This window comes from Schistocerca americana, chromosome 10 (genome assembly GCF_021461395.2).
Source record: "Schistocerca americana isolate TAMUIC-IGC-003095 chromosome 10, iqSchAmer2.1, whole genome shotgun sequence".
NCBI classification, from domain to species: domain Eukaryota; kingdom Metazoa; phylum Arthropoda; class Insecta; order Orthoptera; family Acrididae; genus Schistocerca; species Schistocerca americana.
Window position 1 is genome coordinate 179,272,153 of NC_060128.1, and position 17,330 is coordinate 179,289,482.

The 17,330-nt window shown below is 39.9% G+C and overlaps 1 protein-coding gene across 3 annotated transcripts in view; it reads right to left on the reverse strand.

Annotated features, from left to right (window-relative positions):
• Nucleotides 1–17,330, reverse strand: part of LOC124552734 (leucine zipper transcription factor-like protein 1) — a 59,534-nt gene that overhangs the window by 13,558 nt on the left and 28,646 nt on the right. For 2 of the 3 annotated variants that reach the window (XM_047127076.1, XM_047127077.1), the window contains exons 5-6: nucleotides 9,870–10,010; nucleotides 1,637–1,771 (exon numbers count right to left, since the gene is read on the reverse strand). In XM_047127076.1, the coding sequence (XP_046983032.1) occupies nucleotides 1,637–1,771; nucleotides 9,870–10,010 (276 nt within the window). Of the gene's footprint in view, nucleotides 1–1,471; nucleotides 1,772–9,869; nucleotides 10,011–17,330 lie in introns of all 3 variants that reach the window. The other variant, XR_006967971.1, reaches the window with a different exon arrangement.

Below are 17,330 nucleotides of genomic sequence, written 5' to 3' on the forward strand. Positions count from 1 at the left end.
TGCCTGCCTGCACCAGTGTGGACTTCCATTCGCACTGAATTTCTGTTCTCTCCCTTCTATTTCTTCTCTATCTCTCCCTTCCCTCTTCCCATCATCTCATCCATTTACATCCCACCCACTTCATTCACAGAAAGTTGCACCTGTTGGGCAGCATTGGCAAGAGTGGACGGGGGTGAGTGGATGGGTGGGGGAGGGAAAGGGATGAAAAGCAAGAGAGACATAGGGGACAGGGTGTATGTGTGTGCATGTGTGGGATTGTTGTTGTTGTTGTTGTTGTTGTTGTTGTTGGAGGTATAGTTTGGAAGCATGTGGACCAAGACCATACTGACTACTTGGCAAGACATGCCAGCCACGGGCACATGCACAGAAGGAGCACAAAAAGTGACTGGAAAAACAAGACAGTTTCAGAATTAACCATGAGGGCCAGTGAGTTCCCCTACCCCTACTCCTCATGTCCCTGTCTTCTGCCTTTGAGAAGCAACCTTACCCTGTGTCTGTAATTGTAAATGCGTGCTGTTGTAACAGTGACATTTCTACAGTGTCATTTCATCTGAGTGGCTTCATAAAAAAGGACCACAACCCAACTGACATCTGTTGCTAAAATGGTTTATGTGACAAAGTGGGATCAATTCACACAGCTACCGTCTATACAGTTTTCTCGTGTTCAAAAGTGGAGCTCTTGCCACTACTTCACCCCTGTGCCGCAGGATCTCGAAGGTCGTCATATAGGTGCTGAAAAAACTCTGCTATCTGATCGAACACTTCCAATTCTTCCCAATTTCTGCCATCTGAGGGATGGAGTGAGATGCAACGGTGGAGGAAGTGAGCAGAAAAGGTGCAGGGGCAAAGATATTTAAGTAGCTCCTCCAGCCAGTTCTTTTGCTCTGAATCTTGAGTTTCTCCCGGCATATTGTGCGTTCGGACCATTTACAGGAGAGCAGTCGACATCTTCGACATCTGTTGATATGTCGACATGTAAACATCCCATCACTTTTGAGGTACAAATGACATGAGAGATCACCGTGCAGGACTACTGGTGACAGTAACTCTTTTCAATAAATCTTCCTTTTCATTAAATGTTTTTACAAAATTATAAAATTGGCTAAATCTGTAGAAAAAATTGGTGAAAGGTAGTTTTATATGGGAATGGGCAGCAACTTTGCTTTTGTCACAAAATCACCTCGGCAGACTCTCGTGACGAAATGCACACAAAGTAAGTTTATTATTGGCAGTACAGAACAATGAGATATTTATGCAGAAAAGTGATGTGACATTACAGACAAAAATGTGCTAGAAGTGGTTTTAGATTATCTATGCATCTATTTGTTTTTATTATGTTTTGAGTAAATTTCACCAATGAAGCAATGTCACTATTAAAACGAGAAAGGAAGAGAGAAAGATAAATGTGCCAGACCTATAAACAGATCAGGTTTCACAAGCATAACAACCAGTGCAGAAGTAACAGACTTACCTGCTAGCAGGCAGCAGAGTGAGTGAAACAGTGCTGTGTGCTTTGTTTTCTAAAGCAAGTACCACGTGCCAAATAGAAAGTTCTCGAGTGCGGCAATGGCTACTGAAGAAAGGCACATGTCCCAGCGATGGTCGTGCATTTTTGTAACAAAGGAATTCCCGTCACCTTCTCCGCCAGCGTCAGTCTCGACTTCATAGCCTCGAGTTCCTCCCTCGTGTCCGCCAGCTGGTGCTCAACATCGGTTCTCACAGTTTCACTGTCTGACAGACTGAGAGACAGCTGTGAGATCTGCTCCTCCAGCTGAAATTGGGAATACCAGTGATACTTAACACAAACACCAGAGTTTACAATCACTGTATAAATAACTTTAGTGCAAAAACACTACTTCCAAAATACAGTAGGATCTTGACAATTCGGCAACCCTCAGAGCATGAGTACTACTTGCACTTATCCAGTTTTTTTGAAATAAGAATCACTCTTTTTGATATATCCATTTTTGACATTCAGTGTATTACCAGTATTGACCCACTCACACAGATGATATATGAAGGGCCTATTTCAATAGCGGTACAAGTCCATTTTTGTTCATATTGAGATACAGTCCTAAACTTAAATGAGTGCTGAAAAATCTGCAGTTGAGATACCAGAAATATTCAAGCATATGGCTTCTTGCTAGAGATGAACCTTTCTTTCTGTTTGTTTGGCTCATTAATTTCAGAAGCATTATAGACAGAAAAGTGGAGGTAATGGACTTGTACCGCTATTGAAATAAGCCCTTCATATGTGGGTAATCCAACAGTAGAGTTTCCTATTATTTTAGTGAAAAAAGTTAATTTTCTATAATATTTATGTTATATTAAAGATTGAGTATTTATCTACTTTTCTATATTATTGTCATTTTGGACAATGTATTTTTGTAGATGATGTGACACTTTCTGTATGCCCATGTCATACCAGTTTGCCACTACATCCTTGAGGAAGCACTGAACCTCATCTTTCACTTCACTGTTGGAGCTGAACTGCCTTCCAGCCAAATGTTCCTTAAACTTAGGGAAAAGGTGGGTGCCATGACCGGACTATAGCATGCACAGGTGCTGAATTTCCATTCAAAACTCTGCAGGAGACCCACTGTTTGATGGGCAACATATGGGTGAGTGTTGTCACGGAGTATGCTTATGCTCTCACTCGGCATTCCTCTTCTCCAGTTCTGAATTGCTTGTAGAATTATTCAGTCTTTCACATTATCTGCCAGTGTTTCTTATGATTCCAACAGGCACAAATTTGACCAGTAATACCCCCTTTTGATCCCAAAATTCAGCTGTTATGACATTACCAGTAGACTGTGTCTATTTTTTGCAACTTGGGTGAGGAGGAAAGCTGCAGTTTGTATGATTATTGTTTGGTCTCGGGTGTAAAGCAGAAGTCCAGGTTTCCTCTCCTGCGACAACTGATTGCAAAAAGTTGTCATTTTTGTCTGCATAGCAACAAAGAAATTCATGGGAAGAATCAACTCACTGGCATTTATGGTCTCCCTTCAGCATTCACCATACCCCTCTTATGCACACCTTTTGATACTGCAGCTTTTGCATTAAAACTCTGTGAATGGTACTTTGAGAAATCTCAGAAGCCAAAATGCACAAATCGTCCAGAGTGATCCATTGACCTTTACACACAGTTTGCTTAACCTTCATTGCTATCTAGTCAGAAATTGGCAGTCACTCACTAATTTGTTCATCATGAACTCCAGTATCTCTACTCTAGTTCTGAAGATTTTTGACATCTGTGCATGACATTCCATACACTTACATCAACTGGTGATGAATTTAAATCAGTTCAACACCTTCTGCATTCAAAAACCAAATAAGTGTACTACTTATTTGGGAGTGGCATCTTCTTGATGGCTGCAAAGCTGAAACTGGGCATCTCCAGAGAAGCGACTGCATGCTCAGTTGGGAGAAGGGGGAGCACCAATCAGAACAATGTGGCCAATAGCAGCAAAGACATTTTCTCTGTGTTCCCAACACTGCGAAGACCTTTCTTTTGGGTTTACCCTTGTATCAACATTTCTAAAGATTTTGTCTTCTCTACAAAAAACGCCATATAGAACAACATAAAAAGTTATATTATGTGCTTACAACATATCGTGACCCACACAGCAGCGTATAAAAAACAACATATGATGGCATATATATCAAAAATAAAACAGTAAAGCCACCATGTGTGTCTGTTTGAACGTGCGTATCCCCAAAACTAACAGACCAATTTTGATGGGTTTTCCGCAGGTAACATGAGGCTAGTTTGGAGCAAGGTATAGGCTTTATTTCATCAAAACTGGAACAGAGAAAAGAACTGATATCATAATTTAAAGTATTATCTCAAATCGTTTGCTCAGCTTAGTAATATGAGTGTTTATTCCTCATGGCATATTACACCTAGGAACCAATAGATGGTGCTGTTAGTTTTTTAAACTCAGGGACAGATGTATTTTTGGAAACTTACACCAGTGACAGAATTAAGTGCTGCAATCTTATCTTTACAAATATAAACTAACACTGGATTTACTTGGCCATTTGTGTATTAAAAACTTGATATTGTTTGGCTTCTTTTGATAAGTTTTATTTGTATTCTTTTCTAGGAAAAACAAATTTATTAAGTTTGAGTAGCTACTCACTATATTTTGATTTTCTTTTGTTTACGAATTAAAATGCCTAGAAAATGGTTGATACTTTCTGAATACAAAGAAATGCATAAAAGACTGAGGACTATGCTGTCTCAAGAATCCACTGAAGATCATGAGGCAGCTCAAGAACATCAGGCTTTAACTTACTCTTTGGAAATTACTTCCAAAGCAAGGCATGACGAAACTATGGGTGAAGGCATTGTGCATTATCTCATTTTCCAGAACCATTCACTCACAGAGCTTAAAATTACTTCTCTCCAATGTAACATCACAGAAGTAGAAATCTTGACAGAAAGGTGGTACAGCTGAGTTAGTTTTTTTCCTAACAATTTACCGTTTTGCTTCACATGTGTTCAAGGCCTGGTGAACTTATGGTATGCCGTGACCATAAATATAGCACAAGGCCAGATGCTGCATGCTGTAGATATGGACCTTAATGTCAGTTGCATTTGAAACAGGCAGCACTATGTGGCTCTCTCCAATATTAGTGAAACAAGATAGCTCTTCATTCACGTCCCTCAATCATACTACTTCCAAGCTCTAAACAAAATGCTTTACAAGCCATAAATTCCACAAATGCAAAGTCTCAGGTATAGCTATAAATAAATAACTGGGCAATGCCAGTTTCTCAGTTAGTCTCTCATAAAGAGTGTAACACGAGTATAGTAGATATTGGCGCAAAAATCACAGATATGAAGTTCTACATAGAGAATGAAAACGTGCAAACCATACGTGGGTTCATGACAGGCGGCGAATAAGGACCACAAAAATTCACTACTGAAGATGCATAAAAAAAATTCAAAAATTGAAATGCAATCGGTGTAACAACAAACAGGCTTTTATTTTGTCACAGAGCTCGACCAAATGTATGAATGAAGTAGTAATAATTAATTGCCTACTGGACTGCAATTAAATAACACTGAAAGTGACTCAGGCAGCATTCATTTAAAGGTGACATCTGCAATGATGTTCACTTTCTAGAATGAAATTTTCACTCTACAGCAGAGTGGTAGAGACTTGCCCGCAAAAGGCGAAGGTCCCGAGTTCGAGTCTCGGTCCAGCACACAGTTTTAATCTGCCAGGAAGTTTCAATGTTCACTTTGCCTTAGTTGCAGTATTTTCTGTAAGAGTGTCTTTATTACAATGATAAAATCTTGTGAAGTGTTTGCTTGCTCCAAAAGATAAGTGAAAGGAAGAAATATTTCATTCCATGGGCAAAGCTGTTTAAAAAATACAAAAACATTCATGAATATATTCTTCGAGATTGAGTGAATTTGCATGTTGAAGTTACAGAGTGATATGGTTAGCAGATGCGAACGTTCTTCTGTTTGAGAGTATTTTTCGGTATTAAATTATTATGAATTAAACGAGACGCATCATTATATAGGGTGAACCAGAACTCCACTGACAAACTTTCGTAGGTGGCAATGTGAATGAAAACAAGAAAAAAGTCCAGTAAGCATGGCGGCTACCACTAGTTCCTCTTCGCTACTGTGAAACACATCTCTTCTACTGAACAAATTCTCATACCTCTTAACGTACACATTTTAGATATCATGTTTAGTAGACAATTTGGATTGGTTCATACTACTACCTTCGAAAGCTTGTCTGCAGGGTTCTCGTTCACCCTGTATATTTGTTTCATTGCATACAAGTGCCTGAACATCAGTGAAAATAAATACCTTGCAAAAATATGGGTAAAAATTCATGAAAAATTATTTTTATGGTCCTTCCTTTCTTCTGTTTTCTGTTCAGTTTCATAAATTGTTTTGACATAATCTCAAAACCAGTTACAGTTTTTCTGCTGATGAAGTACAAAGGAATGACTTTGAAAAGTGAGAATTTTAAACCAAAAAATTACACAAAGCTGAGCACCAAGCATTCTTCAAAACCCTTTCAGAGATACGTCCACATACTGAAAGTTAGAATGTATGTTGGTCCTCAGATCTAAAACTCAATGAATGTATAAGATTTTGAGATGAGAAAATGTTAATATCTCACCCACTACAAGAGTTTTCTCGTTCACCAACATTTTCCAATGTGCTGCTTCTGATCTTAATATTGTTTTGGTATCTGTACTCGGTAAGCAAAAGTCATAAAACATAAATGCTTATTTATTGTAAAAGCCAGACATTATGGATATAAATGGATGCCATTTGTTATAGAAGCTTAGTACAACAGTCAGTCAAAAAGTAATGCTTCCCCCTTTTTTTATTTGCCAAGAATCTCAAAATGCAACTACATAGGTTGAACACCACAATACTGACACTTAATTTAAGAATTTTGAATAGAACCTACATTCATTTCCACAGTTTTGGTCTATCTTTTACCAATGGCACGTATACCAGCATGGTGAAGCGCACGGTCCTTCTTCCAAAGCCGCTGATGGACAGATGTTTTCATGGCCTCCTCACCTTCAAAGTAAATGCCATGACGAGCAACTTTTAGTGGCCCGAACAGATGGAAGTCTGATGATGCCTGCTCAGTGCTGCATGGGGGATGTGGCAAGACTTCCCATCAAGTTTTCTAATGTCTTCAGTGGTGTGACAACCAATGTCTGGCCTCGCATCATCGTGCAATTAAGAAGAATATCCACAACAGCTTTTGTTGGTCGAAGTCAATGTAGATGTGCCGTAAGTTATTTGAGGGTTCTGGCATATTGGACCAAATTTAATGTGCACCCTTCCCTCTGCTTCGCAGAATACTGCAGCCATAACTTCCCTGCTGATAGCACAGTTTTGAACTTTTTCTTCTTGTGTGAGTTTTTGTTATGTTACCGTATTTACTCGAATCTAAGCCGCACTTTTTTTCCGGTTTTTGTAATCCAAAAAACTGCCTGTGGCTTAGAATTGAGTGCAAAGTAAGTGGAAGTTCTGAAAAATGTTGCTGGTGTCGCCACAACTAACTTCTGCCATCAAATACATGCAGCGCAACACAGGTATACTTTGCAAGCACAAAGATAAATAGTGGCGCCAAAACCTCTGCGTCAGTAAATAAATTAATAGAAAAGATAGAAGAATGTAAACATTATGCCATGTATTCTTTCGTGTTTGCTGCTATCTCATTTAAAGCCTGTCTGTCTAATAAACTACGAAACTAGAGTAAGACAACAGCAAACGCAGAAGAATATACATATCATGTCATGTTTATATTCGTATTATTCTTATGTTGAATAGTGATACAGTCAGAAATGAAGCATGGCAACTGACTAGATTCTTAAATATAAGATGACTCTAATTTCTGTGCAGAATCTAATGTACTAAAGAGGCATCTGCAAAGATTTTCAAACAGAGAAAAATTTTCGCTAAACTCTTGTTCAGAACATCTTCTATCATACGCAGTCTATTGTTTGGTTCTTGTTGATCATTATCAAAGAAAGCAGCAGTGTAAGTAACAACAAATAGCAGTATCATGCCATTGTTTCGCTTATGAGACAATTCCTCTCTTTTTTTTATTGTAAGCCGCGGTAGCGCGCACAAAAGCAAGCCATGCCGCGAGCGGCGACAGGTCGTGAACACTCATTATCAGAATGCGACAAACAATGCATGACGCAGTATAGTAATGCATTTTCAGCTTAGAGTGACGTAAACCCCTATAACAAAGAGAACGACACTTATCAGATCAAAGCAAAATAAGCAATCGATTCAAACCAGACGAAGCATGCAAAAAAAGAAGCGCCTGACACAGCAATGGCTACTTGCTAAAGCTTAACTGTCAAGCTTACGACTCGAACCAAACTACTGTAGCTGTATCTTCATCCATTCGACCTCAATTGTGTTTCATGTTGCAATGGACCAACTTTGCTTCGATTTGGAGGGGCGGTCTAAAACTTTTCTCTCACTTTGAATTTCGAGTCTCAAATTTCAGGAGCGGCGTAGATTCGGGAAAATTTTTTTTCCCCGATTTGGAGTCTCATTTTTCAGGTGCGGCTTAGATTCGAGTAAATACGGTAGTCCATTGACTGCCTCTACGATTCTGGGCCAAAGAGTAACCTATGATTCATCTCCAATCACAATTTTTCCCATAAACTCCTCTCCCTCCAGACAGAAGTGCTGCAAGAGTTGGGAGGCAATTGTTTTTCTTGTCTCTTTATTCTGGCCAGTTAACATTCCTTGTAACCAAGTAGCACAAACCTTTGAGTGTCTCAGTTGCTGAATGATCATCATCACGCTGCCTTTACTGAGGGAGGTAATGCGATAAAAAACCTCTGCAGTCACCTGCCAGTCACCACGTATGATGTCATCGACTCACTGAATGTTGTGTCAAGTCACTGCCATCACCGGCCTGTCACTCCTTATTTTGTCAGTTGATGGTACTTGCCCCTTCAGTTTTGTTATAGTGATGGACAAATTGTCTAACAGTCCTGATATCCAATGTTGAATCACTGTAAACATTTTTCAGTCTCTTGTGAATGCCAATGGGCGTTTCACCTTTTGCATTAAAAAATTCTATCACAGAGCACTGCCTAATATGAACGTCAATGTTGACCATTTTGCAAGCAACTGCAGTACTGGCATCTGTTGATACACCAAGTTACTACCGCAGCGGATTGGGGAAGAAGCTCTGCAGAATAGTGCCAAATCCAGGTGTTTCACTTAATAAACTTTATTTAGAAGGCATTACTTTTTGGCTGACGTTTGTAAATCATTTCACATCTATTTCATCTTCCACTCCTGTGGAAGTGGTGAACTGCATGACTCAACAGTGCAACAGAAACAGAAATTCACTAAAGAAGCATAACTGTATTGTCTGTAAGAAAACTGTCAACGTTTTAAACATTACCTTTTTGCCTCACCAAATGTAAAAAGTGTGAGGGTATGCTGAAAAAGAATAGCTTCAAATTTTTTATGTGAAAATTCTTAAGGCTGCTTAAATAAAATGGACTTTATTAACATTCTACATCTTTATTCTTCATGTCTACATATTTATTTCACAACATAGCCACCCTGGTGAAAAACACGTTTCTCCCAATGAGAGACTGTTTGATGACACTGTCACTGTAGAATGTTTGACTTTGCTCACAATCACAGCCTCACCTCTGCTTGCACCACTTCATCACTACCACAGTGAAGTCCTCGGAGGTGTTCTCTAAGTTTTAGAAACAGATAAATCGGATGGTGCCAAGTCAGGATTGTACGGAGGATGATCGATGACAGTGAACCCGAGGCATCAGACTGTTGCGAATGTGAGAGAGCTTGTGTGTGGTTTGGCATTGTCAAGATGAAGGAGATTGTGTTCTGTGTACGGACAAACTCTTCAGCGATTAGAAACTCATTTACAGCATGCTGTTTCTGGTGCACCGACATAGTCCTCTAGCGGCAGACAGCTGCAAATATGTAGACATGAAAAACAAATATGCAGAATCTTAACACCATTTGTTTCATTTAAAAAGCTTTAAGAGTTTTCACCTAAATTCTTTAGAGGGATTACTTTTCAGTACGCCTTCATGTAACGACTGCATTAAAAATTAATCAAATTAGGTTAACTGTATCATTATATATAGAACAGTAGTACATCGAGTCATTCAATTATTAAAATATTCAGCTACAAATGAGGAAAACCGTAAGTGTTGGCACCTCTTTACACATTGTGTAATGACAAAAACTCGGCTTTCTGCCCTCTGAAATGTGACTTAGAATCGGTTTAAAACCACAACATGACAGAGACAGAGGTGTGTGTCACCTACGTGAATCTACGGTCAGAGGTCGTGCGACTCACCTCGGGGATGCGGTCACTGGGGACCGTGGCCTCCTGCCGTTCCTTGGCGAGTTGTGAAGAAGCGGCAGCCACGGCGAGCTTCTCTCTCGCAGAGTCCAGTTCGTCGTTCAGGCGAATTATCTGCTGCTGCCTAACCTGAGCCTGAGATGAGATGAGAAAACCACATACACAGTTTTTACAAGTCATCAGCTAAAAACAGAAACAAGCTGCAACACTAAAACAGTAGCAACAGTTGTAAGGACTCAAAACTAAAAGCACTGACAACCAGTATCCAGTCAGTATTTTACTTCTGCTCATTTCTCTCCTCAAATCCTTCAGGGTACTTGCAGTACAGCACTAACAACAGGTCACTGGGGAACCAGTCACTTTTAAAATAATTTGACACTGGTTGCAAGAAGAGACTGTGCACATAGCTGCAACACATTTCTATTTCAGGCTGGAAATTTTTTTTTTAACATTGTGTATGCTACATTCTACATTGTTACATGTGGCTGTGTTTCCATGTGGTAACTTGAAACACCACAAGTTGTTGACTTTCATCATCCCACTACCTGAACTACAGCTTTATTTCTAGATTGTAATAGTGTAGTTTCATTTCAGCTATGACCACATAAAGATCCAGACATTCTTAAACTGTTCCAACACAATTTTGAAGTTTGTTCAATTCAGTAGTGCTACCACCAAGACTTTACAGGTTGCCAAAGGTGCACAAAGACCATGTTCCTCTAAAACTATAGTGAGTGCTATGGTTTGTCCACTATTCAACTGTCAAGTTCCTGAAACTATTATTATGGCCACATGTGGGCCAGTTGGTTTCATACACTACGTGATCAAAAGTATCCGGAAACCTGGCTGAAAATGACTTACAAGTAAGTGGCGCTCTCCATCGGTAATGCTGGAATTCAATATGGTGTTGGCTCACCCTCAGCCTTCATGACAGCTTCCACTCTCACAGGCATATGTTCAATCAGGTGCTGGAAAGTTTCTTGGGGAATGGCAGCCCATTCTTCATGGAGTGCTGCAGTGAGGAAGAGGTATCGATGTCGGTTGGTGAGGCCTGGCACAAAATCGGCATTCCAAAACATCCCAAAGGTGTTCTATAGGATTCAGGTCAGGATTCTGTGCAGTCCAGTCCATTACAGGGATGTTATTGTCGTGTAACCACTCCACCACAGGCCGTGCATTATGAACAGGTGCTCGATCGTCTTGAAAGATCAATCGCCATCCCCGAATTGCTCTTCAAGAGTGGGAAGCAACAAGGTCCTTAAAACATCAATGCAGGCCTGTGCTGTGATAGTGCCATGCAAAACAACAATGGGTGCAAGCCCCCTTCATAAAAAACATGGCCACACCATAACACCACCACCTCCGAATTTTACTGTTGACACTACACATGCTGGCAGATGGCGTTCACCGGGTATTCGCCATATCCACACCCTGCCATTGGATCGCCACATCGTGTGCCATGATTCTTCACTCCACACAACGTTTTTCCACTACTCAATCGTCCAATGTTTATGCTCCTTACACCAAGCAAGGTGTCATTTGGCATTTACTGGTGGCGAGATGTGTGGCTTATGAGCAGCCACTCAAGCATGAAATCCAAGTTTTCTCACCTCTTGCCTAACTGTCATAGAACTTGCAGTGGATCCAGATGCAGTTTGGAATTCCTGTGTGATGGTCTAGATAGATGTCTGCCTATTACACATTATGACTCTCTTCAACTGTCGACGGTCTTTGCCAGTTAACAGGCGAGGTCAACCTGTACGCTTTTGTGCTGTACATGTTCCTTCACATTTCCACTCCACTATCACATCGGAAACAGTGGACCTAGGGATGTTTAGGAGTGTGGAAATTGCGTACGGGATGTATGACACAAGTGACACCCAATCACCTGGCCACGTTTGAAGTCTGTGAGTTCCACGGAGCAACCCATTCTGCTCTCTCACGATGTCTAATGACTACTGAGGTCACTGATATGGAATACCTGGCAGTGGGTGGCAGAACAATGCACCCAATATGAAAAAGTATGTTTTTGGGGGGTGTCCTGCTATTTTTGATCACATAGTGTATACCAAAAATTCAGCACATTTCATCAGTAAATCAAACACCATAGTGGTCCAGCCAGAAGACATATTAGTTAGTGTTGATGTGTTATTGTTGTTGTGATCGTCAGTCCTGAGACTGGTTTGATGCAACTCTCCATGCTACTCTATCCTGTGCAAGCTTCATCATCTCCCAGTACCTACTGCAGCCTACATCCTTCTGAATCTGCTTAGTGTATTCATCTCTTGGTCTCCCTCTACGATTTTTACCCTCCACGCTGCCCTCCAATGCTAAATTGGTGATCCCTTGATGCCTCAGAACATGTCCTACCAATTGATCCCTTCTTCTAGTCAAGTTGTGCCACAAACTTCTCTTCTCCCCAATCCTATTCAATACCTCCTCATTAGTTATGTGATCTACCCATCTAATCTTCAGCATTCTTCTGTAGCACCACATTTCAAAAGCTTCTATTCTCTTCTTATCTAAACTATTTATCATCCATGTTTCACTTCCATACATGGCTACACTCCATACAAATACTTTCAGAAACGACTTCCTGACACTTAAATCTATACTCGATTTTAACAAATTTCTCTTCTTGCCATTGCCAGTCTACATTTCATATCTTCTCTACTTCGACCATCATCAGTTATTTTGCTCCCCAAATAACAAAACTCCTTTACTACTTTAAGTGTTGATGTGGTACAACTATTTACCATGGCTCCGCTCAGTGAGGCGTCATGACAGCTGAACCAGACTTTTTCTCCCAATATTGCAGAAATGTTTAAATATTGCCTCACAACCATGTATTTCAAATTAAATGACAATTTCTATGAATAGACAGATTGTGTGGCTATGGGGAAAGACAGATGGTGTGGCTATGGGGAGCCCCTTAAGCAGAGTTATAGCAAATTTCTTTAAGTAAAAATTCGAGGAGCAGGCCCTGGAAACTGTCAACAAGAAACCAAATATTTTGTTCTGGTACGTGGATAATATGTTTATTTTCGGGATACATGGCAGAGAGAAACTAGGGTGCTTTGACAAACATCTCAGTGAGAAATTTTCTTGATATGCTAGTTTTCATGAAAGAAGGTGTTAGCTTAGGCCACACAGTTTACCAAAAACCCATGCACGCAGACCATTACCTATACTGGGATTCAAACAATGCACAACAAAAGTGAGGCATCATGGAAACGTTGTCGGAGACAGCAAGGAACGTCTGCAAACCAGAGCTGCTCGACACAGAATTAAAACATTTTCACTAATGCATAGCTCAAGAATGGTTATTCGTCCGTCAAGGTAAAAAGAGCGTTAAGACTGTTCCATTGGAATCGTAGTGATGCACAAGCACTGTTCAAATCAAAAGTTTTCCTGCCTTTCATTAAGGACATTACTGACTGCATAGGAAAAATCTTGAAAAAACAGAACATCGCGGTAATCTACAAATCCGTGCCAACCACTGGAGAAAGCAGGAATTTATAGATTCCATGTGGTTATGGGGAGGTATATGAGGGCACTACAAAAAGAATGGTCAAAAAACGACTATAAGATCAAAAGGGCAATTACAGAAGGGGGGAAGATCAGTAGATCAGCTGTTGTGGAACATGCTTTGCAGCTGTGAGACCACCACATTCATTTTGATTGGACTCGAGTGACACAAGCAGATATCATGAAAGACTATACTGAGATGCCATAGAGGTTTTAAAACACCCCAGGAATTTCACATCTAATGCTAAAGAAGATGTGTTACCAGTCTTCCACCAGGGGCTGATGGCAACAGTGGATGATGGCAACCAACAACAACCCATTACCAATTGCACCCGGGTATTCTAAGCACGTGGCACCACCCCACTGAACAGGAGCACATGTAAACAGAATTCTGCTGCATTGAGTAGTGTGCCAGGGTGTGAATCGGACATGCAAAGAAGTTACGATCCCTCTTGAAAATGTAGTGAGTATACGGGGATGAAATGTTGGATTTAAATGTGAAATTCGTTCGACCACAGCATAATAGCCCAGAACATATTATTAACTGTGACATTTATAGCCAAGAAAGTTTACATTTTAAAATTTTGAAGTTGTTTTCCTCCAGTGTTTTTCATTTGGTGTTAACAAATGAAGCATTCATCTCCTTATGGAGAATCTCATTTAAGACACAAGGCATGATTTTAAACTAAGTACCATCTTCAAATATGGCTAAAATATTGTGACCACCTACTTAACAGCATATCTGTCCAAATTTAGAAAACTATACAGCACTGATCATGCATGATGTGTATTTGAGAAGCCCTTGGTAGGTTTCCAGAGATATGTCAGACCAAATGAAAATGCATAGTTACGCGGAGCAAGTGAATCTGCTAGTCAAGACATGAACATGAGTTCACCATTACACTCCTCGCAATACTGTATCACAACTATTCTGGTCTTGTGACATGAACAGTTTCCTGGTGGAAGATGTCATTACCATACGGCAAGCCATCAAACAAAAGGCGTGCAGTTGATCTGTGGGATATACCTTATTTTGGTTTAGCCATAAACTATATGTCATTTAATAAGTATCGTAACACTGTGCAGGGTGAAGATGCAATATAAAAGATATGTACAAAAAGAAAGATGAACATATATTTGTATTCTAATGTTTTTTAAGCCAATATAAAATTTTTCATTCGTCAACTATCTGTCTCTTCCCGTCTGTGATTCTGGGTGCACGTATTGTGCGTATGTCAGACAACACTATATATGTAGGTTGCAACTTAAATAATGGCAACACTGCTGTGGAGACACTATGCAACGGAATCTACTATTGTCACTGATAGCAAGTGTTGTTGACATACCTACCTTACCTCCGAGCAAATGGACTTGCCCGTCCCACGTCACCAGCGTGCGCACAATCGAAGGAAACATAGTCACTTGTGAGCGATTGGTCTAATGTAATGGTGTCACTAAGTTTTCAAAACAGGAACAATGGAGTTGGATCAAGATTGAATGTGCCAGAGGTCATACAGCATGACAGTGTCATTGAGGTCTTTGCTTCAGAACTGTTCCAGAGATTCGAAAGGCAGTAGATCACTCCATTCGCACAGAACAGGCTCTGCTAATGGTATGCTATGCCTCCAGAATGAAATTTTCACTCTGCAGCAGAGTGTGCGCTGATATGAAACTTCCTGGCAGATTAAAACTGTGTGCCGGACCAAGACTCGAACTCGGGACCTTTGCCTTTCGCGGGCAAGTGCTCTACCATCTGAGCTACCCAAACACGACTCACGCCCCCTCCTCACAGCTATGCCTTCCACATTGCTGGCAACAGGTTCTACACAAAGCTGGTGACTACTTTGGACGACAGTAACAGGTGCCAACATGTAACTCTTTTGTATCGGTTGTGAATAAATAGTTGCCACTGTTTAAGTTCCAGCATTTGTACATTTTTGTAAAATTTCTTACAACATATCCTCTGGAGAGAGAGATGTTTCTCCCATTTCTACATTTCTTGTCCTGAAACTGATACCTGGATACATCGCAGCCTGCAATCCTCCAATAAAAACAGCGACATTATTTGTGTCTGTATTATACTGCATGTTTTACCTCAGACTGGATGGTACATCCTTTTCTTCCAAAAAGAAGAGAGAAACATCACTCTGTTCAAAGGATATTTAATATATAAATCAAGTTAAGACTGTTTCAATGGTAATTGTAGTGAATGACTGTGGAGGTGTGAAAGGTCCTATGGAAACCCAAGTGAATGCTCACACTGTTATTGTCTGTGGCACGGTGCATGTTTCAAGCAGCCGTTCATTTGGAATGTGGCATATCTGGACACAATCACTGACCTGCTGTAACAAAAAACTGTGGGGCGGCAGGTAAAAATTTTAGGTTTGTTGTTCGGTTTGACATGTCTTTGTGTTTTTTAATACCACTGCCTTTTACAAGAGGCTGAAAATAATTTGGGCAGACAGCCGGAAAGTGTTGGAGAACATGCTGACCGTAATCTTCAGTCTACAACTCAGCTTGCCGAAACTGAAATAAAATGTTCTATCTCCCTGTGTATACTTCAGAGGACAATAAATAAAAGTCTACTGTCATTTGATCAATCAGTTTATTTAATTAAAGTGCACAATCAGCACTTGTCGCATTTCAGAGATGGTTTCAGCTCGAAGTTCCAAGTATTACTAACTATTGTTTCATCCATTAATTATGTACAGTTAATTTCTCGCCTTAAAAGTGGGGAATAAAGTACACCACTTACCACATGGTTTTCTATAACGCAATGGGTGGGACACAGAACAAAACATCTAAAATGAAACACAGGCTTTCCACAAAATCATTGACCCAAAAGTTCTTTTCACACATTTGCACTAAATCTGCACGATGGTTAAATTGATTGAAAAAACAATTGTGCCAGTCATTTTTAACACCATCCGAGGCTCAGCAGACACAGTCAAATAACCTCTTAGGTGAAGACAGGTCGGTCTTTATATAGTCTCGGTGCAGATGTCAAACGGAACAACTGGAGATAGATCACTTCCAATGCCTGCATAAGTGCTCAAATAGCTCCCTTTTTGACTACAAAATTATTTACATCAGTGTCAGGTGAAGATTGACAAATTCCCAGTTTTTCTCTACATAAAACTGTACCCTGTTTATGTTCTTTAAAAATCTCAGTTTGATAACTCCTAAATTTAAATTCACAGAATTTTTCATGTGGAACTGAGGGTAGATTGTGACTGCCAAATTGTCTCTTTTCTAACTTCTGTGTCTTGACCAAATTACATTATCATCTTGCAGTTGTACAGCTCCATTATTACATATAATTAAGACAGTGATGCCAGTTCAGCTTTGTATATTCATTATAAAGGTTAGTTAATCTAACTTGTTTTTACAGTTATTGATACAAAAATAAGTATTTACCTAATGATTCAAAAAGTTATAGAGACACCTTTATGAAAACCTGTACAGAATATTTTTATATAAAATTGAACCCAACTGCAAAAGTACAACTTTATAGCTTTAATAATATGCACTTTTGTGGCAACTAATCAGTGGATCACTCTGAGACTCAAAAAAGAGAGAGACTGGAATAGAAGGGAGAACCTCTAGAAGTACTAAAAGTACCCTCCGCCATAACAGAGTGTGGATGTAGATGTAGATGTAGGTACTTAACTTTTTCATAGTTTTACATAATCTGGAAAAGTCTTGTAACATTGTTTAAATATTTAATTTCTCTGTAAATTACTTCGCAGTTCTTTATTTGCTCTGTACAGCAACATTAGGTGCTGCTGGCTTGGCTACGGCTGAGTGACGGGGAGAAAACTTATCTATCACTTGCCACTGTAGTGGTACACATTGCTATAAAGCATTGCAACATGACTCACGTTCCTTGTACTAAAACTATGCACTGCACGATGTGTGTGTGTGTGT